This window comes from Rhinatrema bivittatum, chromosome 3 (genome assembly GCF_901001135.1).
Source record: "Rhinatrema bivittatum chromosome 3, aRhiBiv1.1, whole genome shotgun sequence".
Taxonomy (NCBI): domain Eukaryota; kingdom Metazoa; phylum Chordata; class Amphibia; order Gymnophiona; family Rhinatrematidae; genus Rhinatrema; species Rhinatrema bivittatum.
In genome coordinates this window covers 281,486,610-281,510,093 of record NC_042617.1, presented here as the reverse complement: position 1 = coordinate 281,510,093, position 23,484 = coordinate 281,486,610, and the positions used below count along the sequence as shown (strand labels likewise).

At 45.0% G+C, this 23,484-nt stretch overlaps 1 protein-coding gene across 2 annotated transcripts in view; it reads left to right on the top strand.

Moving 5' to 3' along the window:
* Nucleotides 1–23,484, top strand: part of PRIM1 (DNA primase subunit 1) — a 92,745-nt gene that overhangs the window by 41,897 nt on the left and 27,364 nt on the right. For both annotated transcript variants that reach the window (XM_029594847.1, XM_029594848.1), the window contains 3 exons: nt 16,035–16,167; nt 16,416–16,485; nt 17,580–17,680. In XM_029594847.1, coding sequence (XP_029450707.1) covers nt 16,035–16,167; nt 16,416–16,485; nt 17,580–17,680 — 304 coding nt within the window. The remainder of the gene's footprint in view (nt 1–16,034; nt 16,168–16,415; nt 16,486–17,579; nt 17,681–23,484) is intronic.

Below are 23,484 nucleotides of genomic sequence, written 5' to 3'. Positions count from 1 at the left end.
TCCTAGAATCAAATGATTCTTCTCCATTTCCTCCACCAAAGTACTGTCAAATTTTTGAAAGTATTTTTCAAATATACCAGTCTTTTCGCCTTCATTCTCCATTAGAAGAAGTGTTTCTTATTTTAGACATTAACTTCAAATTGGACAATCTGCTATTATAGCTGATCAATGTTCTGTTGAAATGATCCAATATGTTCCCATTACTCCTTTTCTTCCAAGGATAGGATAACTCTGAAAGCCTCTCTTGTTGCCTTGTTTCTCAGGAAGTCTCAATCATCTTGTGCTTCCTTCTCATTCTGTTTAAATGCGGAGAGATGTACAGGTCTTCCATCGGACCCTTCGCCTCAACACCTTGGGAGTGCATCCTCTTCTGAGGACATGTCATACCCAGCCTTTGTACAAAGCAGTGATTCCCTCTCTGTGTGCCACATGCTATGGCTGAAGTGCAGGAATGCTGCAACAAGAGCCTGATAAAAGTTCAGGCACTGGCAGTCTTCATTTTCTCTTATTTTCCTGGCATGCAGGATGCCCACTTGCCAGCAGGGGAGGTCAGAGAGCAGTGCCTATCTGCTGCTGCCTCTTCCCCCTCTGTTGGTTTTTCTCTGCAATTAAACTGCATTGGTCTGTGAGACTTGCTGGCCTTTTGCTCTTCTGCTTTGCAGAGGAGGAAGAACAGCACTAGGTAAGGGCTGCTCAGAATTCTGCCTGTTCCAGGAGATGGAAGAGGGAAAAGGAACAGTTGAATGTGTCAAGGGAAGTGGGGACAGGGAAGGTCATGATGCCAGGGAGTAGAGGGAGAGGAGTTGGGAGGGAAAAGGGAAGAGAAAGTAGTGATGATGCCAGGGGAAAGGAAGAGTGGTGGTTTGATGCTGGAGGGGGGGTTGGAGAGGGAAAAGATGATGGTGCGGGGGGGGGTGTTGGTGGGAGGAAAGGTGGTGATTCTGGGGGTGGTGATGATGCCAGGAGTCTGGAGGAAGAGGGAAGGGAAGAAGGTGGTGATGCCAGGGGATAGCAGGGAGGGAAGGAAAGAGAAGAGAGGGTGATGATCGTGAAGTCCGTGATGGTGTGCCTCATTGAACTGAACCCTATGCTGGGTGTGCCATAACACAAAAAAGGTTAGGAATCACTGGTACAAAGAATAGCAAAAGTCTTTTTTGAATCTACACGAAAAGATTGATTTGGCTTATAAAATACATTCAGGTACTGAAACAAGTAATAGCAATTTCAGTGCATAGGCTCCTTCAAGAACTCCAAACACAGATGTGGTAAAACTATCTACCCTACCTGTATCAAAGAAGTTAGACCTCAAATACAGAATGCAACCAATTCTGGGACACCTCAAAGTTCAGCTTCCACATCAATCAGCAATAAAAGAGTCCGCATTGAAAAAGTGAAAAGCTGTAAGACACGTTTCAGCACCCCTTCTGGTGAAGATGCTAAAATGCTGGACAGTGTAGCAAAAAAAAGGTTTTCAAGCAGTTGTGTTAAACTCCAAGTCAGCTACTCACCAGTTGCACGTGATTTCATATATGCATTCTGCTCTATACAAACTGCATTCCTTAGCAGAAGATGAACCATTTTGTGCAAGTAGATCGAGAAGCTCAAGAATGTCATAAACACCTTATGTCAGTCTATGAAGACTGATACTATATTTCAAGAGCTTTGGTAGTACCTATTGGAGTGTGAAGAAGGACTAGCATCTCCAATCCCTACTCTACCAGTAAAGACAAAGGAGGAAGCTTCTAGGGCTTGTCCGAGACTCCAGAAGCCCAGGGTTATTGCATAACCACGGGACAATACATTTTCCAAGTTTCTCAATACTAGCAGGGAGCTCTGACCCGAACTTTTATGGGCCAGGCAGTACCAGCTTGGCAGTGACTAAGGGCTCATGTTTTAGTCTTCATAAGAACTCACCTTGGTACCACACACAAACTAAAATGTTTCTGCCTCAACAAAGGGCAAATGCATTAACCAAATTTAATCCTAAAGATCATAAGCCCAAGATAAGTCTGCCTCTTTGTACAGCTGCAGTTCATGTTATTCCCATTGCACATCTTTACATGAGATAAGCTCAGTGGCAACTGAATTTTCAAATGGAACCAGCATCTTCACCTATTGTCACGCGGGGTGAAGGTATCCAACCCTCTCTTATCCAATCTGACATGGTGGTAGGAGCATTCAAATCTAATTTTTTTTTTTTTTACACCAACCATAATTTCTAGAAACCAATGATAAAATGCTTCCATTCAAGGTTAGGTGGTTCATCTGAAAAACCTCTTCTGACAGGGAACCTAATCATGAGAAGAGAAATTGTTCTCCGTTCTAGATGGCTTCTATGCTCTGAAGGTGTTCAATCTGAAGATGAAGAACAAGGTGGTGTTGATTCATATATAAGACAAGGTGACAATCAAGCCGATACAGTAAAATTCGTGGGAGAGCGGGCAAGTGCCTGCTCTTCCGGCACACGCACAGGCCACTCTCCTGTGCGCACGATTCACTAAAAAACAATATTCAAATTAAGGCCTGCGGTAAAAAGAGGCGCTAGGGACACTAGCGTGTCCCTAGCGCCTCTTTTTTTAACAGGAGCGGCGGCTGTCAGCGAGTTTGACAGCCGACGCTCAATTTTGCCAGCGTCGGTTCTCACAATTGAGCGTCCGGTTTTCAAGCCGCGAGCCGATTTAAAAAAAAAATAATTTTTTAACTTTTGGGACCTCCGATTTAATATCGCCATGATATTAAGTCAGAGGGTGTACAGAAAAGCAGTTTTACTTTTCTGTGCACTTTCCTGTTGCCGGCAGAAATTAATGCCTACCTTTGGGTAGGCGCTAATTTCTGAAAGTAAAATGTGCGGCTCGGTACATCAAGTTTTGCAAATGTTTGGACATGGCGGCTTCAATCCACATGGTCTCCAACATGGGACTCCGCATGCGACACATACAAATGGGGTCTCAAGCGGCAGTGGAAACAACATTCTCAGCCACTATACTGGAGAGTGTCCTTGACAAAAACCATGATAGCAGACTTAGACTGGTGGTTACGCAAACTGACATTCACCAAGGGAGCTCCTTTCACTCTTCTACCACACAATGCAGTCCTTACCACAGATGCCTCCCACAAAGGATGAGGGGCTCACCTCAATCACCTCCAGGCGCAAGGTCTCTGGACTCAGCGGGAGCAGTCCCTCCACATCAATCTCCTGGAATTGAGAGTAATCCGATATGCCCTGCGCATCTTTGTTTCTACTTCCAGGGCCACAGAGTCATGGTTTACACAGACAACCAAGTAGCCATGTTTTATATCAACAAACGGGGAGGTTCGTGCTCCTGGAGCCTGTGCCGCAAAGCCCTCATCATCCTGAAATGGATAACCCACCATTCCGTTCAATTGCAAGCCACTTACCTGCCGGGAATTGCCAATACTCAAGCAGACAGGCTAAGTCGGATATTCCATCCCCACGAATGGTCCCTCGACAACGACATAGCAGAGACCATCTTCCAATGGTGGGGATACCCATCCATAGACCTTTTCCCAACGGAGTCCAACTGGAAAGTGACTCGCTTTCTGCTCTGTATGGCTGACCCCACACAGTCACTCAGGATGCCTTTCTCATTCCATGGTCGGAACCCCTGATGTACGCGTTCCCTCCAATTCCCCTCTTCACAAAAATGCTACAAAAATGTATGCGAGACGAGGCACAATTAATCCTAATGGCGCCAGCGTGGCCACGCCAACCATGGTACGCACACCTCCTACAATTGTCGGACTCACCGTTTCGATTACCCAATCAAGAAAACCTGCTGTCACAGGAGGAAGGAATTCTCCTCCACCCATTACACTCCTCTCTGCATCTCATAGCTTGGAGGTTGAACGGCGCCTTCTGTCAGAACAAGGGCTTTCCATCAGAGTACAAGACGTAATCTTGGCATCCCACAAGCCTTCCACGAGGGAAAAACACTAACTTCAAGTGGAAGTGTTATGCCACATGGTGCAAATCTATGAAAGTTGACCCACTCATCTGTACACCAGAGACCTTGCTGGACTACCTACACACGTTGTATGTAGCCGGCCTCGCTACAGCTTCAGTCAGGGTCCACCTCGGTGCAATAGCGGCCTTCCACCGGTTATTTATTTATTTATTTTTAACTTTTTTATACCGACGTTCCTGTAGAAAATACAAATCACACCGGTTTACAATGAAACTAAAAAGGTCGCCTGGGAGCAATACATGGAACAGGTTGTATAAGTAACTGGGAACAGGGAACTATAGATATCTTCACTAAAATCAACTTTTGAGCACGCACATTAATTACAGAGAACGTGAAAACCGGTAGCATGCCGTGTAATACGCTCACAACTTTGCATTCAAGTTAAAAGAGAACATTTAAATGCATGTGAGAACAACTTATGTACAGGTTAACATAAGAGGACTTAAATACAATATTGAGTAGGTTCCGAATAGGGGTGAACTGAACATACGGTACTAGTGGGCAGTCAGAAGTAGAGGGATTGGGCCATTGAGTGGAAACACTCTGGGGAGGATCCAAGGAAAGATCTGGGAAGACTAGAACGTAAAGTCAGGAATGACCCTGCCAATCTTGGCATAAGGGAGTGTGATAGTTCCGGGAAAGCTTGGCTGAAGAGCCAAGTTTTAAGTTTTGTTTTTTTTTAATACCAATGGGCAAGGTTCTTGGCGGAGGTCCGGGGGGAGCGTATTCCATAGAGTGGGACCTGCTGTGGATAAGGCACACTTCCTTAAGGAGGTTTTTGCTGGGGGGGGGGGGGGGGGGGGGGGGGGCATACAGTGTTCCTTTATATGCTCTTCTGATAGGTCAGATGTATGAGGACACAGTTGGATGTTTAGATTGAGGGGGGTGAGGTTGTGAATGGCTTTGTGCATCATCATGAGAACTTTGAAGGTAATCCTGTATTTGATGGGTAACCAGTGGAGGTTCTGAAGGATGGGACTGATGTGTACTCTTCATTTATATAGGCATCTCTTTTTAGATTTTAGATTACACGGTTACACAAAGGCCAACCTATCTCTATCCATCCGATGGTCTCTCGATTCGTTAGGGGGCTCACACACCTTTGCCCCCCGATCTCAAAACCACCAGTACCGTGGAATCTTAACCTAGTTCTCGAGCAACTGATGGTCTCACCGTTCCAGCCAATGGAATCCTCCCATCCAAAATACCTCACCTGGAAAGTCGTCTTCCTTACCGCAGTGACCTTGGCACAACGAGTTAACGAGTTGCAGGCCTTAGTACATTATAGCCCATACCTTCAATTCTATCACCACAAGGTGCTCCTACGTACACGTTCCTGCCGAAGGTGATCTCCCAATTTCATCTCAACAATCGAGTTACCGACTTTTTGTCCAAAACCTCACAAGAACGAAAGAGAGAAGTTACTACATACCCTGGACTGTAAAAGAGCATTAGCCTGCTATAAACAAAGGACCTACTCGCCCCACAGGGCATTGCAGCTGTTCGTATCTTTCAACCCGAATGCCCCAGGCCTTCCAGTAACTAAACGCACCATATCTAGCTGGATTACACAGTTGGACTCCGTGACGAAAAGGTCTATGGATGGGTATCCCCACCATGACAATTCTGTCATGACAAACGGCATTCCACGTTACCGTCTCGCCCCACGGCTCATCAAACACAAGCGATGGCAGCCTCCATGGCCCACCTGAGACATATTCCACCAATAGACATTTGTAAAGCAGCCATGTGGGCTTCTCTTCACACATTCACTTCCCATCACTGTCTTGACCAACAAATGGCGGACGATGCAAAGTTTGGTAAAACACTTCTACAGTCATTGTCCACAGACTACACGGGTCGACTGTCACTTAACCTTTATCACGCTGTATGAGACACTGACTACTACTTTCGGTCAGCGTGATGGGAGCTTAGGACTCCCATGACAGCATGGCTAATTCAGCCTTGCTATCGACGGGAAAAAGCAAGTTTGCTTACCGTAAACGGTGTTTCCATAGATAGCAGGATGAATTAGCCATGCTGACCCACCCACTTCCCTGATCAGTCGACTCCAACTCTCGACCACGCTTGCTTTATCACAGACTGAGGAGAGTCATTAGCGCGGGAAACCACCTGCAGCCTCAGAGCAAAGCTCTGACATCACTTAGGAAGCTCCGCCTCCTGGGCCTGATGGACAGTTCCCATGACAGCATGGCTAATTCATCCTGCTATCTACGGAAACACCATTTACGGTAATCAAACTTGCTTTTCCCAGCATTGGAAGGCGATGATCCCAAGGTGTTTTACCTCTTTTCAAAAAGAAGAGCTGGGACCCCTGATTCCGCATGTCCTGGCGGAGCTGGGCATAGTGGCCCCTCAAGGGAATACTGATCAGGAAAGGGTGGACCTGATCATGGTGGGCTTGTGGGGTCCAGCCAAGACATTCCCTTTTCATAGCTCGGTCAAGCAGTTGGTGGTCAGGAAGTGGGATACTCCGGAGACTGGCCTCAAGGTGAGCAGGACTATGGACAAACTATATCTGCTGAGTTCCAAAGGTGGATGTGAGTTCCAAAGGTGGATGTCGTCTCGGCAGTCATGAAGAGGATGACTATTCCCGTGGCCGGGACTGCGGCACTGAAAGATGTACAGAATAAGAAGCTTGAGGTTCACCTTTAAAAAGATATGTGAGGTCTTTCACTGGGCATATGGGCTGTGGTTTGCGGTAGTTTTATGCTTTGTGTGTTGCTGCGCTGGGTGCAGCAATTGCAAGCGGACAGAGATTTATCTCCCTCTGAGTCTCAGTGGGCGGAGCATCTGAAGGACGTGGTCGCTTATGTCACAGATGCCTTGTATGATCTCATCCATACGTCTTCCAGAACGATGATGGTCGCAGTCTCAGCCAGGAGACTTCTTTTGGTTGCAGAATTGGTCAGCTGACGTTTCCTCACATACAGCTTGGTGGCTTGCCGTTTAAGGGCGAGCTCCTTTTTTGGGAGGATCTGGAGTAGCTTATAAAGTTCTTAGGTGAGAATAAAGTACACAAGTTGCCTGACTACAAGCCCAAGGTGTCTTTCCCAGTGCATGCTCGATATCGGGCCCAGAGGCATTTTCGGCAAAACAGAGTTCTGGCAGTCGGACAAAGGCAAGCCTCAGGGAGGTCACAGGCCCGGAATCAGCCCTTTTGTGCCCAAAGAACAGGCAGGGATGGCCCCAGCCAAGGGTCTGGAGGATCTAAGCCTGCACAATGAAGAGAGGCGGGCTCACTCCTCAGTCCCTGTAATAGGGGATCATCTTACCCAATTTTCGAGGAGTGGGCCAAGATCACGCCAGACCAGTGGGTTCTAAGCGCTTTAGAGTTTGCTAAATCTTTTTCTGGTGTCTACCTGGGCTTCGACAGGGAAGAAGTGGTGGTGGTTCAGACTCTCAACTGCCTGCGAATGTTAGGAACCATTGGAGGTGCTGCAGTGGATAGTGGTTGTTACCGATGCCAATCTCTCTCCTGTTGGGGAGCGGTGTGTCAATCTCAGTCAGTCCAAGGACAGTGGTCGCTGGAGGAGGTATTATGGTCCATCTAGAGACTAGATCGGTAAGGCTAGCCCTCCAAGCATTTCTACCTCTGTTGCGCAATCGCTCGGTCTGGATCCTTTCTGACAATGCCACAGAGGTGGCTTAAATCAACCATTAGGGCGGCACCAAGAGTCGAGCGGTGGCTTAGGAAACAGAAATGCTGATGGCTTGGGCGGAACAGCAACTGTCCTTGATAGCGGCATCTCACATTGCAGGGTCTGAAAATGTACAAGCAGATTCTCAGCCATCAGCGGTTGGATCCTGGAGAATGGGAATTGTCGGAGGAAGCGATGACTCTCCTTACCCACAGTTGGGGTGTTCCACATATGGATCTAATGGCTACTCAGCGGAATGCCAAAGCTCCTCGATTTTTCAGTTGCAGGAAAGAGCAAGGGGCGGAGGAAGTCAATTGGCCAAGTGACGTTCTGATATGTGTTTCCACCATGGCCTCTGGTGAGCAAGGTACTGAGGAAAATAGAGATCCATCCGGGCCAGGTAATCCTGGTGGCTCCGGAGTGGCCCTGGAGGCCTTGGTTCACAGATCTGGTCAATCTGGCAGTGGACAGTCCACTTTGTCTGGGGCACCTCCCGAACTTACAACGCCAGGGATCCATATTTTCGGATCAGGCGGCTCTTTTGTCTAGCAGCTTGGCTTTTGAGAGGCAGTGTATAAGGAAGAGAGAGGATATCCTGAGCACGTTATTACTATGCTATTGTAGGCTCAAAAGATTTCCACTTCCTTGGCATATGTCAGGGTGTGGAGGGTTTTTGAGTCTTAGTACTCTGGTCAAAGGATTGATCCGCAGCGGTAAACAGTGGCACAGGTTCTGACTTTTCTATAGAAAGGATTAACTAAAGGCTTCTCATTTAGTTCCCTGAGAGTACAAGTCTCTGCTCTGGGGGGTTTTCGAGGAAAGGTTCATGGGAAGCCCCTGGCAGCACATCTGGATGTTTGTTTTTTCAGGGGGGTCAAGCACTTACGGCTGCCTGTTTGCCCGATGTGTCTGTCTTGGAAACTTAATTTGGTTCTCAAGGGGTTGTGTGCAGTGCCGTTTAAAAGGTCTATTATAAAAGATCTTACTTTGAAAGTAGTGTTCTTAGTGGCGATTTTGTTCAGCCAGAAGAATATCTGAACTGCAAGCCTTGTCATGCAGGGAGCCTTTCTTACACATCTCAGATTCCGGGGTATCATTGAGAATGGTTCCGTCTTTTTTTTTTTTTTTTTTTTTTTGACGAAGGTGGTTTTGGCGTTTTACTTAGGACAGTCGGTGGAGCTCCCAGCTTTTCTGAACCTGGAGGTTGATACACCTCCTGCTGCAGAATTAAAGCGTCTGGATGTCAGAAGGGCTTTGTTGAGGTACCTAGAGGTCACTTATCAGTTTCAGGTTGTCGGATCACCTGTTTATATTATGGAGTGGTGCAAAAAAGGGCCAGAAGGCATCTAAAGCCGCAATTGTGCGCTGGTTGAAAGAAGCTATTGGTCCCGGAGGGGCTAAGGGGTTAAGGGTCCTAGGTGGCAGCCTGGGCAGTAATACAGTGTCACCACAAGAAATTTGCAGGGCTGCTACTGGAAGTCTCTGCATACCTTTGCCAGATATTACCAATTGGATGACCAGGTCTCGGATGTTGACAATTTCGGTGCAAGTGTTCTTCGAGCAGGACTCTCGCAGTCCCACCCCGGTTAGGGAAGCTTTGGTACATCCCAGTAGTATGGACTGATCTGATTAGACAATGTGGATTAGGCACCAAGGAATGTCCAAGTTAAATCTTTATTTAAGAGCAGATGTATATTTTGTGCTTGTGCCTGACTCAGGCCATGGAGTTATTCAATTTTTGCTTACATTCAACACTTTATGAATATTTTTTTAAGCAATAGTTGGCCCTAGTGACTATATTATAAACAATTTTCAGTTACTCAGAGGTTGTATTTAAGTATCTGTGAAGCATGTTCTGACAGTTTTGAGCCTTACATACAGGTCAATACAGTGAAGTGCGGCCGCGGTTACCCTGCTCCTAACCCGCTTTCTACTCACTTTCCGGCCGCGTTAGCCCTTCCTGCGATCCACAATCCCCTTTAACTGATTCTTACCGCCTCTTTAAATCACCGGGTAACCCCTTCCGCCCGCGGCATGTATATTAGATGTAAACGATCGAATTAGCTATTCCCTCCCATACAGTAACGCGCGCCCTGACTATCGCTTTTTTACCTTGCTGTTTTGCCCCGCGTTTAACCTGCTAACTTACCGCCTACCCTTACCCCTGCGTTAGAGGCAGGGGTAAGGGTAGGCAGCAAACTTCCCCCAGCCCCCGCTCACCTGCCCTGGCCACGTCAATGGGTGCTGGTCTCCGGGGCAGCCCCAGTCCTCTCCCCCCTCCTCCCGAAGCAACGAGAGTGGGGAAAAAAGCGAAAAAAAAAAAAAAAAAGTAGCAACGAAGTGGACGGTTCTCCTACGCTCGGGATTGCCAGTCCTCTCTCCCCTCCTCCCGAAGCAAGGCTGCTTTTCGCGCCTTGCTTCGGGAGGAGGGAGAGAGGACTGGCAATCTCGAGCGTAGGAGAACCGTCCACTTCCTGGTACCTGTCATTTGAAATGACAGATACCAGCGTGTCCGTGAAGCGTTAGGCCAGCGCACCCAGGATACTGTATAGCGCTCTATACAGTAAAATGGGTTGCGCGGGCCTAACGCTTCACGGACGCTTCTTGGACGCGGTTTGCATTTGCAAACAATTTAAATACAGTATCGCGTGGTAGGTGAGCCGGGCTGTGCGTGCGGCAACCGCGGGTGCGCCCGGCACTAATGCAGCTCTTCCTACCGCTCCTTACTGTATCGGCCTGATAGATGTTATAGTGATAGATTTCGCAATTGCATCAGACCCACACTACTACTTTTTTTTATTGTTAGACACTAATTCAGTGCCTGTATGCCAAGCCATATAATATTTGTCCATTTTTTAAATTTTTTGATCTTTTGATGTTTTGACTGAAAGTTGTATCAGTCCTCTTCTTTTTGTTAATTTTTTAATCTTTTGCAGACTAAAAGAGTGTGTGAATTTTGGCACACTAAAGTTAAGCAAATTTTCTGGCTCATTTAGTGTTCACCTATATACAGGTAAAATGATGAAATTGTATTTATTATGTCTTTCTTTACTAAGTGTTGTCTATGATTTTAACTATTTTGACTTATTTATGTTTCAATTTATTTGTGTTACCTTTTTTAGACATTGGTTATGATTTTAATTTTATTTATGTATGTCCAGTATCGTTCACTTTGTTTATTTATTTGTCAATTTTAGCCCCTGAGGCAGCCCCTGGTGGGGCGAAACTCTGCCTGAGTCGGGCACAAGCACAAAATATACGTCTGCTCTTAAAGATTTAACTTGGACATTCCTTGGTGTCTAATCCACATTATTGCCTAAACGGCTTTTTTAGACAACCTACCCTCCTGTTTTATTGGTCCTGATCTGATTAGATACAGGGAAAGGAAAATCGGTTCTAACCTGCACATTTTTGTTCCTGTAGTACCACAGATCAGTCCAGAGTCCTGCCCAAAGGGAAGAGTTTTGGAGAGTCCACTCGATCTGTCTTTTTTTTTCTCTTTGTAGTCTGAAGAATAGTACAGGTTTCTGATCACTACTTCAAGTTTCTTTACTGTCTGTTGTAAGTTGTTTTTCTCTTTCCCCTGCTCGTTGGGGGGATATTGTTCCTTAAATTTGTTGCAGGGGGTTCTTGTCTTAGCTTGGGTACATAGTAATACTGAAGGACTGCAGGTGCTTCTCTAGGTTATGTGCCAGTGACTGTGAAAATTTCTCTGTCTCCATGTACTGGAAGGGAGTTAAAACCCAGGAATCTGGACTGATCCTGTGGTACTACAGGAATGAAAATTATTTATTTATTTAGCAATTTTATATACCGATATTCTTGTAACATGTTACAAATCACCTCGGTTTACATAATAACCATAACCATTGTAAAGGAATTGCATTACATTAAACAAGGAAATAAAACTTGGATGCAAATGAGAGGGAATTGCATTACATTAAACAAAGAAGTAAAACTTGGAAGCAAATGAAAAGGGGTTGAAACAGTAGATGAGGAGGAAGAGCAAGATTTTGACCGGGGAGGAAGATGTCTGAGAAGGAGAAAGGGGAATATGGAGAGACAAAGTGGTGGAAATATAAGATCGGTAGAGGTCCGTGAGGGTTGTAAGTGACTAATGATCTGCTAGCAAAGCTACGAATAAAAGATCAAAGGGACAATGGAGTTATGAAAAGGCTTGTTTAAATAAGAACATAAGAAAATGCCATACTGGGTCAGACCAAGGGTCCATCAAGCCCAGCATCCTGTTTCCAACAGTGGCCAATCCAGGCCATAAGAACCTGGCAAGTACCCAAAAACTAAGTCTATTCCATGTAACCATTGCTAATGGCAGTGGCTATTCTCTAAGACATAACCATGTCTTGAGTCTTTTCTTAAAGGTGGTTAGGCATTGTTCACGTCGAAGATCTGGTGGGAGAGAGTTCCACTGAGATGGACCAGAAGTGGAAAGGGCTCTTTTTCTTAATAATGATTTCATGGTGTAGGCCTGCAAAGTGTCTTTATATGCTACCCTTATCGGTCTGGATGAAAGATGAGGTCGTAGTGGGAGTTTAAGATCCAGAGGGGAGATGTTATGAATGGCTTTATGGATGATTGTTAGCAGTTTGTATAATATTCTGAATTTGATAGGGAGCCAGTGAAGATTCCGCAGGATGGGTGTAATGTGATCTCTTTTGTTGGTCTTGGTCAGTATCCTTGCTGAGGCATTTTGTAGCATCTGTAGAGGTTTGATGGTATTAGCCGGGAGACCGAACAGGAGTGAGTTGCAGTAATCTATTTTTGAGAAAATTATTGCTTGAAGGACTGTCCGAAAGTCTTGGAGATGGAGGAGAGGTCTCAGACGTTTTAGGACTTGAAGTTTAAAAAAACAATCTTTGGTGGTGGTGTTGATGAAGCTTTTGTAGTTGAGCTGGTTGTCCATATTGACTCCGAGGTTTCTGGCTTGTGGTGAGAGAGCTGGTAGTGTAGTGAGGTGAGTGTTGGATAGAGAGTGATTTCCTTCTTGGGTGATGAGGAGAATTTCGGTCTTCTTGGTATTTAGGATCAGTTGGAGTTAATGAGATAATTTTAGATTGGTGAGAAGGTGGCAGAGTGGTAGTAGGTAAATATTGAAAAGTGTCGGGGTTAGGGAGGATCCTTGTGGGACTCCCACGGTGGAACTGATAGGGTGGGACTCGCTGTTGTTGATTTTGACCTTGTACTGCCTGTTTTGAAGGAAGGACTTGAACCATTTGAGTGCGGTGCTTTTGATACCGATGTTTGAAAGTTGTTCTATGAGGATATCGTGGTTCACCGTATCGAACGCTGCTGAGAGGTCTAGGAGAATGAGTAGGCAAGGCTGTTTTTCATCAAGGTTCAAGAGAATGGAGTCTGTTAATGAGATTAATAAGGACTCTGTGTTTCTGGCTTTCCGAAAGCCAAATTGTGTAGGAGAGAGGATATTATTGTTGTCTAAGAATTCTGAGTGTTGCTTATTTACGATTCTTTCTAAGATTTTGGAAATAAATGGTAGGTTTGCAATAGGTAAGAACCAATTTTAGCAGGTAAGAACCAATTTTAGCAGGTAAGAACCAATTTTAGCAGGTAAGAACCAATTTTCCTTTAAGGCTAAAGCAGCTTCCTTGGTACATCTTTACTCTGCTTCCATAGAAAATATCTGCAGATCTGCTGCTTGGTCATCCATCCATACTTGTATTACTCATTACTGCCTGAAGAATGTAAGAGTCAAGTCTAAGTGTTGGTCAGGTAGTTCTTCAAAGCTTATTTAACTAATTCCTTCAGCCTCATGCAATAAATATGGGTTGTATTTATTCACTGAAATTGTCAAATAAAGTAATCATATGTATGTCAGCTTGATGGTCCTCACTTGTGTGATTGATGTCATCTTGCTTGTCCACCAAAAATGCTAAGTTGCTTACCTGTATCAAGGGTTCTCCATAGACCAGGATAAATCAGCTACACAGTCCTTCCCACCTCTTTTTTTTTTTTTTTGTGGAAAAGAGGATTTATTATTTATTTATAACATTTTAACATTACAATTCAAGCAAATACATATTGAATATCTCACAGATAAACAGATGTTTTTCACACTTATAGCAAATTCCTACATCAAAAGATATTAGGCTTACAACATAACCTGTGTTTAGCCCACAAATGGTTCCAAGATATTCTATTCCAAAACATTTATTTTCTAAACAAACACTAATTCTCAGCTAACCTAGGGATATACTTCTACATATCAAGAGATCTTCTCATCCTTAAGCTGTATTTATGTGGGTTTCGGTGTGGAACTAGTAGAGGATTTCATTTTATTATCAATAAATTGAGTTAATTGTTCTAGTTGTAGAAAAACATAAGTGTTTCCCTCACATTTTATAAAACATTTACATGGGTACTTCAGTATGAAATACATTCTTATCTGGAGTATTTGAGGTTTTAATAACAGAAATTGAGTTACTGGTGCAAGGTCTGGGAATAATTGTACTTTTCAACCCAAAAATTCTTTCGTTCTATTCACACAGAATTTTTTAAAGATCCAATTTTTATCAGATTCTAACATGAACGATATTATTAATGTCGATGTCTCAACTGACTCTAAATCTGTTTGCTCAAGTAATTCTGACATTCAGAACTTTATCCTGGGAGGGGGTGGTTTTGTTGTAATTCATATAATTGTAGATTTCCAATATCTCTTACCTCCAATAATTTTTTCATTGGAGGTAGATAAAATGTCTTTGATAATGTGGGCAACGTTGCCTCTGGGATATCTAGAATTTCCATTAAGTACCTCCTCCATAGATACAATGGTGTAGCAGTAGACAACCTTGGAAAGTTTATACATCGTATATTTTTTATTCTAGCAGCATTTTCCAATTTTTCTATTTTGGATTGTAATATCAAATTTTCCTGCACCATCAAGGATTGTACTTGTCTAATATTTCCCACTTCTTCTTTAACTTTGATTAATTCATTCTTCACTTTCTTATTTTCAATTTCTATTAATTCCACATTTTTCTTAGTTGTACCAACAATATCTGCTATTACCAGCAATTGATCCCCCACATTCTTACGTACCTCATTTATAGCATCACATATAAATTCAAGTGAGAACGTCCGTGGTTTAACTAATGGTTTATACTGAATTATAGAAGGACCCTCTTCTCTTACCACATAACCCACATCTACAGCTCCGACAGAAGTTTGACTTACTCCCAAGATGACTCCATTGACCGAGAATTTTTCCAGTTGTACTCCTTGCTCCAAAGGAGATCTTTCCCCTGCCCCTTCAGCTGGAGTTTGCTGGAATTTCTCAGCGGGGTTAGTTAGAGGGGATCTCTCTACAGGGAAGAGTGATGTTTATAAGTTCAGGAGCGCAGGAAAGCTCTTCTCCCCCTCCCAGGGCTCAGCGAACCTGCATCCCCATGCATATCCATAGGTCCTACCGTAGAGACTGGCTCGATTACGTCTGAGGCCTGACGTTCTCTCGCCCTTCTTTTACGTGCAGAATGGGGCATTTAAAGGAAAATGTATTCACGGATAAGAGGACGGTCTGGTTAGCTAATTTTACCTTGGATCCAACTCAAGATTGAAGGTGCTAAGACAAGAGAAAATTCAAAGAAAATACTTTCTATTTTCTCAGTATTTATTGAGAAATCTGAAAAAAGCTGCGTGCGCCCCTTTGGCGCGCACGGTTTAGGCAGCACGCTGGCGGCGACTGCGTGCCGCAAAGGATCAGTTTTTAAGTCTCAAGCGTCCCGCAGCGTTGATGTCACTCAAAATTAGGGCTCAGCTGTGCCTCCGGGGCAGACTACCAGTGCATCCCTGGTAAGACCGCCGAAACCCTTCTCACAGTTCTCCTCTCATTAACAGCTCCCCCACCTCTCTTTGAAGGAGTTGTAAGTTAGCTTGATATAAAATCTGAGGAGATTTGCATAGCAGTCAATTCCATGGGAAGGCCTATGCATGCTCAGAAAATCCACCTCTTGTTTTTCTGAAATCTGAGAGCTTTTTCATCTTGGTGCCATCAAATGATATCGACCACTTGTGGGATGATCTATCCTGCAATCTATGGAGAACATCTTTTATAGGTAAGCATCTTAGCTTTACCCAATAATAATACTGAATTGCCTCCCCTTTGAAAATGTATGTAGTGTGCAGACCATTGTACATGGCCATTCTCCTGTATGTGCGATTCCAAAATGCCCAGATTTGTTAGGAACTTTAAGGACTCTGTTTGGATAAAATGTTATAAACCACTCTTTATAACTTTGCATGTCTCTCACATCTGTGATACTGAAGGTTTTTTTGTGTGAGATAAAGCCCTTCTGTGTGATTCAGCACAGCTGGGTAAGGAGTGCTGGTCTAGCCTAATATATTTCTGTTCTAGGGAGATTTTAAGAGAGGCCTTCATGCTGACAAAGAAGTCATGCTACAGTACTGCTACCCACGTCTGGACTTGAATGTCAGCAAGGGGGTCAACCACTTGCTAAAAAGCCCATTCAGCGTGCACCCAAAAACAGGTAATGTTGCAGTGCCATGGACTTTAATGGTATTTATCATTTTATCTAGTATTTCTATCTGGGGCATGTGATGGAAGGCTTGATCTTTGGAACCAAAACTACTACTATTGGTAGGACACACTCAGGTGACACTTAGCCTTCAAGAAATGAGTGGTAGCACATTACTGTAGATGAGCTGCTGTAACTTCACCATCTGTATAGCAGATTATAATTTATCTGTTATTTGTTTTCCTGGGATGTCTCTTTAGGTCGTATTTCTGTGCCCATCGATTTGAAGAAGCTGGACCAGTTTGATCCTTTCACTGTCCCAACCATAAAGTATGTATGTGGACTTCATGTCTGTGGGTCATGGAAGACATTTGGTAGGAGGGATGGTTTTATAGCATGAAATTAAATGCCCAGCAAGACTGCAGTCTGCTGGTGAGATTTAAACTGAAAGCAGATCCTTAACACTACTGCACATAAAGGATAAAAACTTGGAAGTGACTCAAACAGCAGTGGCAAAATTGCATCAAGCTTCCAAAGAAGCATTGGAATAACCTGCATGGAGTGACCATAGTTAAAATCCAAACTTCAGTGAACATAAGGAGGCCAGATATTTTGGACTATGGCTTTGCTAGTTTTGAGAGCTTTGTGGATTGTTAGAAAACTTTTTAACAAGCCATGGAAGGGGGACCTCTGCGTTGGATTTAGTGTTGGTCTTGTAAGACATATAGAAGAAGATGCCAAGGCTTGGAATGGTCTATCGGTGGAGGTGGTAGAGGCCAATACTATAGCAGATTCTGGGTGTGCTTGGGATTGATATGGAGAGCAGTGGTAGAAAGGAGTTAAAAGCTCAGGTAAAACATGGTGTGATGGATTAGACATGGGAATTTATATGTGCTTAGGGACACTTTTAAGTTTTTGGCACCCCTTTGAGGCAATGCCAGTGCATGACACTAAAGCAAACAGCAGGAGCAGACTCCTATTTAGCACCTTCAAAATTTGGTGCCCTAGGAATTTGCTTCTGCTTAAATCCAGGCCTGTATTCTTATCTACTCAAAGTGGAAGAATTACAACTGGATAGGCCAATTTGGTCTTTTTTTTTTTTTTGCCATTATTTTCTTTTACTCTTCAAGAAGGAAACTGTGTTTGGTTAGGATGTCTGTGAAATATTTTTTTTCATTTGGGGGTGGGGCGAACTTTCCTTAAGCTGTGTGTGTGCGCAAGCATATGGATGGGGGTGTGTTTTTTTTGTTTTTTTTCCTTCTCTTTAACCTGTTACCTAAGTGTAGGGGGTCATAATATGTTGCAGTGTATGAAATACATAAAAGTTTTAAGAAAATGGATGTTTTTTTGCCTTGCTGGGTTTGACCCTTTCTTATTGCTGATTTTTTTTTTTTCTTTTAATGACTTTGCTGCTGCTTTTTCAGCCTTATCTGCCATGAGTTGGACTCTGTGAGCAAAAAAGAAGAGGAAGGGGAAGAGGAGAAACAGAGTGAGGGAGAAACTGAAGTCAAGCGTCGGACTCGAGGTACCTGATACAATGGTAGAAGCAATTGGTTTCATGCTGTCTTGCCAGAAGGTGACCAGACACTGTATCTTAGGGGATTTTTCTAGAAATGAATCCTAACTTACTCTGTTCCAAGTAGAAAACAAGATGAGGAAATTTAATGAAAATGGTAGACGTACTTTGCCTTTCAGAATTGGTGCCAGGCCATGTATTTTGATGACCAACACCATAGTTATATCCAACATCTTTTATGGATTAATTACCTCCAGATACCTACCAGTTCTTCAGCAGGGGGAGGGGGGAAAGCCAAAATTGATGGCTTCTTACCTTTTTTTTTTTTTTTTTTTTAACCTAATCTTTGTGACACTCTCTGGGTCTGCTTTAAATGACCATAAACAGTATTTATAATGCACAGCCACCCTGAATGGATCAACTAGATTGATCAATTCTGCTTCTCACTTGGCTCTGGGTCTTGGCCCTTTTGTATTTGCAAAATGAAATAGTTGGCTGATAGACTTATACACGAATATATTCAGTAAATCATATCTCAAGTGTAAGTCAATAGATGATTTTGAGACCAAAATCCCTTGAAATGCATTGACCCGTGTATAAGTCAAGGTTTAAAATGAGTAATCTATCAGGAAGATAAGAATTCAAGAAAAGTCATGTCCGAATTAAAAAAAAGTTACGCAGCGCGCTAACTTTAGGACAGGTCAGCAGCACAACCAAAGTTAAATTAAGTGGTTAACTCTACCCAATTTTGGCAATATGTGCGTATGTATGATATATGCAGAAAAACAGATAGTATGCATGCATAAGTAAAACCAGCTTTTTTGGGCTATTTTCCAGTAAATTCCCTGTACATACCCAGATCAGTCCAGACTCCTGAGTTTTGCCTCCCTTCCAGCAGATGGAGACAGAGAAAATTTTACTGACACTGTTACTTAACCACACATGCTACCTGCAGTTCCTTAGTATTTCTCTGTCTCCAGCAAATTGTAGATGGGTGCAAAACCTGCAGTTCTGCAGCTGAGACAATTTTTTTTTTTCTTTTTTGAGCCTTCCGGGGGTTTTTGAATCCTGTGGGTTCTTCCCTGTCCAGTTGAGGCAGGCGAGCCAGGGTTAGGTGACACTTGTGTGCTCTGCTCATGGAGTGTAAATCTGTTGGTCCAGATCTCTCCCCTTCACAAGGCCGCTTAGGCGGTTGCAGGCTCCAGGTAGGCTTTTGGTCTGAGGCAGCCTATTCTTTTTTTGTAGGTTTTGTCTGTTAGTGAATTTTCAGTAAAGTTTAAAAAAAAAAAAGACAGTTTTCCTGAACGTACCCGGATCAGTCCAGACTCCTAGGTTTTGCCTCCCCTCCAGCAGATGGAGACAGAGAAAAACTCAAAGGACTCTGCTCTAATACCCGAGGTGCCACCTACAGTCCGTCAGTATTTCTCTCTCTCCAGCAGATGGTGGAGATGCAAAACCTACAGTCTGTGTAGTTTTCTTTGGTGTTCCTTTAAAAAGGGAAATTAGGTTGTTTAGAACAGGCAATTTGGTTGGTTTGATAATACGTCAAAAAAAAAAAAAAAGTTTAAAGACGGCTACCTCGGCAGCTTTCGTTTAGTCTCCCCTGGTGCTAGAGGCTTCTTAGGCTAAGGGTCGAGGGCCCTATTTGCCTTTTCAGTGTCCCATAGAGGGTTATACCGGGGAGCCCGGCTCACTAACCCCAGCAGGACCCAGGACCTGACGAAGACTGCAGCCCGGGCAGGTTGTATAAAAAAAAAAAATAGTTGCTTTCTTTTGTTGTGGGGCGATCGGGCTCTCCTGTCCTTCGCGACTGTTAAGTTTTTCGATCATCTCTTTCCCACGCGCCTGCCGTGTCTTTTTCTTCTTAGAGTTTGCCGGCGTGCCGAGGCTCCTGCAGCCATGCCGAGGGGAGCTGCTTGCTGGGCTTGTGGCTCGGCGTGCACACAAGTCTGTGCTCTTCCTGCCTCCCCAGTGGGGAAGGAACCTCTGGTCTGACCGGGAAGAGCAAGGGAAGCGGTCACAAACAAAGGCAGAGGCACAGAGCTTATTCCCCTGCTCCGTTCCCACAGAGCGTGGGAACGGACGCCATTTTGGCATCCTTTTCAGCTGCCACATGCGCCGCGGTGGGGGAGGGGAATCTCCCACCGCCATTATCGCTGCAGCAAATGGCCCCCGGGGTGGGGTCGATCGATGCAGCACAGGCATGGCTGAGGTTAGCCCTGAGGGGGCCTCTGACTCATCCTCCTCCTCTTTTTCGTCAGAGTTTATTTTGAGGATGCACAGGGCCTTTAAAGCCAGTAAAGCCTTGAAGAAGCAGGGGGGAAAGAAGATTTCTCTGGGTCTCTCCGCATCCAAGGCTAGGAAGCGGGCTAAGTCCCCAGAGACAGCTGGCGCGTCAAGGGTTAAACGGCCTTTACATTCTGCCGCACATGTAGATACGGATCTCTCTTCAGATTCCTCGGACATGGATGACCACACCGGACAGCCCAAGCCTCTGTCGGAGCCCAATGGGGATGCTGATAAACAGGATTCCCCAAGAAACTCCCAGGGGGCGGGGGTAAGGGAGATGACCCAAAGTGGTCCGCCTGTTTAGAAAAGAGGAACTGGGTCCTCTTATACTGGCAATCTTGGAGGAGTTAGGTATTGAGGTACCACCACAAGAATCCCGGCTTGGTGAGATGGACCCAGTATTATTGGGCCTACAGGGCCCGACTACTTCTTTCCCGTTTCATTTTTCAGCCACTGACTTATTGTTCCGGGAATGGGACACTCCTGACCTTGTGCTCAATGGATAGGCTCTATCCTTTACCAGAGGACGCGTTGGAACTTCTTCGTGTTCCTAAGGTGGATGCGGCGGTGTCCGTGGTCACCAAGAAAACTACTATTCCTGTCACGGGAGCGACAGCCCTGAAGGATCAGCAAGATCGGAAGTTGGAGCTTCAGCTGAAGAAATATAACCCTCTATGGGACGCCATGTGCAGCAATTTTTCTTTACGTGCTGGCCTGTGCTGGGTTCAACAGCTTCAGGCCAATGCTGGTCTGTCAGATGAGGAAGCTCTGCAAGCAGGTCGCCTGGAAGCAGCGATTGATTATAGTGCGGATGTGCTTTACGATCTGTTACGGACTTCAGCCAAATCGATGGTTTCAGCTGTCTCTGCACGCAGGCTCCTGTGGTTGAGAAACTGGTCGGCTAACGTTTCATCCAAAGCTCAGCTAGGTTCCCTGCCCTTCAAGGGCAAGTTGCTGTTTGGAAAAGACTTGGAGGACATGATTCAGTCCCTAGAATAAAGTGCTAGAATAAAGTGCATACCTGAGGATGACCCAGATCGAAGAGTTCCTTTTCGGCTCTGTCTAGATTCCGGGGCAATCGGATGTTCCGGACTCCCCGGTCTACCAATTCTTCCTTTCGGTAGAATTCGGGCAGACAGCAGTCTTGGTCCCAGTCCTTTCGAGGCCAGCATTTTGGTAGATCCAATAACCCCCAGGCTGCTCCTGGAGCAAAAACTTCACAATGAGGTTCAGCCGGTCCATTCCTCCGTTCCAGTGGTGGGAGGCCGACACTCTCTCTTTTACAAGGAATGGGCCAAGATAACGTCAGATCATTGGGTCCTTACGGTGATAAGTCAAGGTTACTCTTTAGATTTTGCGCGGCGCCCTCGACAGCGGTTCCTGGTCTCCCCATGCGGTTACGAGGAGAAACGAAAGGCTGTAGAAGACACTACAGCGTCTACTCGAACTTGGTGCCGTTTTGCCAGTTCCTCCTGCAGAGGAGAGGCCATTATTCTATTTACTTTGTGATTCCCAAGAAAGAGGGAACTTTTCCAACCCATCCTGGATTTGAAGCGGGTCAACCGGTGTCTGAGTTCCTCGTTTCCGCATGGAGACACTGAGGTCAGTCATTGCCTAAGTGTGACAGGGAGAGTTCCTAGCATCACTGGATCTCACAGAAGCTTATCTGCATGTCTGCATCCGGGGCATTCACCGGAAGTTCCTGCAGTTTTTCATTCTGGGACAACATTATCAGTTCCGAGCGCTGCCCTTCGGTCTTGCCACTGCACCCCGCACCTTCACCAAGGTGATGGTCGTGGTGGCAGCACAGGTCCGCCGGGAGGGTCTCCTGGTGCATCCATACCTCGATGACTGGCTGATTTGGGCAAAGTCTGAGGATTTTTGCTGGGCGGCGATTTTATGGGGTGCTTCAGTTGTTGCGATCCCTCGGTTGGGTGATCAACCTTGCCAGCAGTCGACTGGTACCCTCCCAGTCCTTAGAGTTTCTGGCAGGTCTGTTCGACACGCAGCGGTGGAGAATGTTTCTTACCTCAGAACGCATTTCCAAGCTTCAGGGCCAGGTTCGGGACTTGTCCAAGCGTCCTCCCAAGGTATGGGATTACCTTTGAGTTCTCAGATCAATGACGTCCATGCTGGAGTTGGTACCATGGGCCTTTGCTCATATGTGGCCCTTACAATCTGCTTTGCTTTCCCGGTGGAACCCGATCTCCGAGCAATTTCTCCTGCCCCTGCCTCTTACGGATCCTGCGAGGTCCAGTCTAGAGTTTAGTTTAGTTTATTGTATTTCTATACAGTCACATCAGACGTGCCTTCACAATGGTTTACAGGGTTTAAAACATATAATAAATACAATACATTTATAAAATAGTAATAACTCTGTTAAGTATGAAATAAGTTAGTTTATTAAAAGCAGTAAAAGTAAAGTAGGTCAATTAAAATATAAAATTAAAACAAATAATCAAAATCACAAAAACAGCAGACAAACCATAAAAGACTGAGCCCAATTAATTCAACAGTGCTGGTATAGCTGGTGTTTCTTATTCGTATCTTACTACAGTCTTCATTATTTGGTGTTCGATGTTAAAAGCTCATATTCGGTAAAAGCACATTTAAATAGCCAAGTCTTGAGAGGTCAGTTTTAAATTGGTTTTTTTTCAGTACATAACCTCAGAGACGTTGGTAAGGAGTTCCACAGTTTTGCTCCAGCGACAGACAATACGCGTTCCCTCACCTGGGTAAGCCTTGCCGATTTAATATTGGGAATTGATAACAAGCCCTTATTAGCCGATCTCAGGTCTCTCTGAGGTATGTGCAGGCATAGAGATGTATTCAGCCATTCCGTTCGCTCCCCGTGTACAACATTTTGAATTAAACAAATTGGTGGCTTCTCTCAGATAATTTGACCCGAGGTTCCTCTAGTGGTGCCTGAGTAGACGGTGCTTACCACAGATGCCAGCCTCTCCGGATGGGGAATGGTCTGTCTGGGGAAATCCAGCAGGGACTATGGTCTCCACAGGAATCTTGGTGGTCGATAAATCGCCTGGAGACCAGAGCGGTCTTTCTTGCGTTATAGGCCTCTCTCCCACACCTGCATGGGAAGTCTGTTAGGGTCCTGTCTGACAATGTGACCACTGTGGCGTATATCAATCGCCAAGGAGGGACCAGGAGGCTCAACAGTTGATAAGCTGGGCGGAGCAGCATCTAGTCAGCATCCCACATAGCTGACGTTGACGACGTTCAGGCAGACTTTCTCAGTCAGCACAGTCTCAGCTCATTTGCAAAAAGTGGGGCACACCCAGAATGGATCTGATGGCGATGTTCAAGAATGCCAAAGCCCCACACTTCTTCGCTCTCCACAGAGAGCAGGAGGAGTAGATGCTCTGGTTTTTCCCTGGCCAACGGACGTTCTACTGTATGCGTTTCCGCCGTGGCCTCTGATCGGGAAACTACTACGGCGAATAGAACTACATCCTGCGGAAATAGTCCTCATGGCCCCGGAGTGGCCGAGGCATCCATGGTTTGCG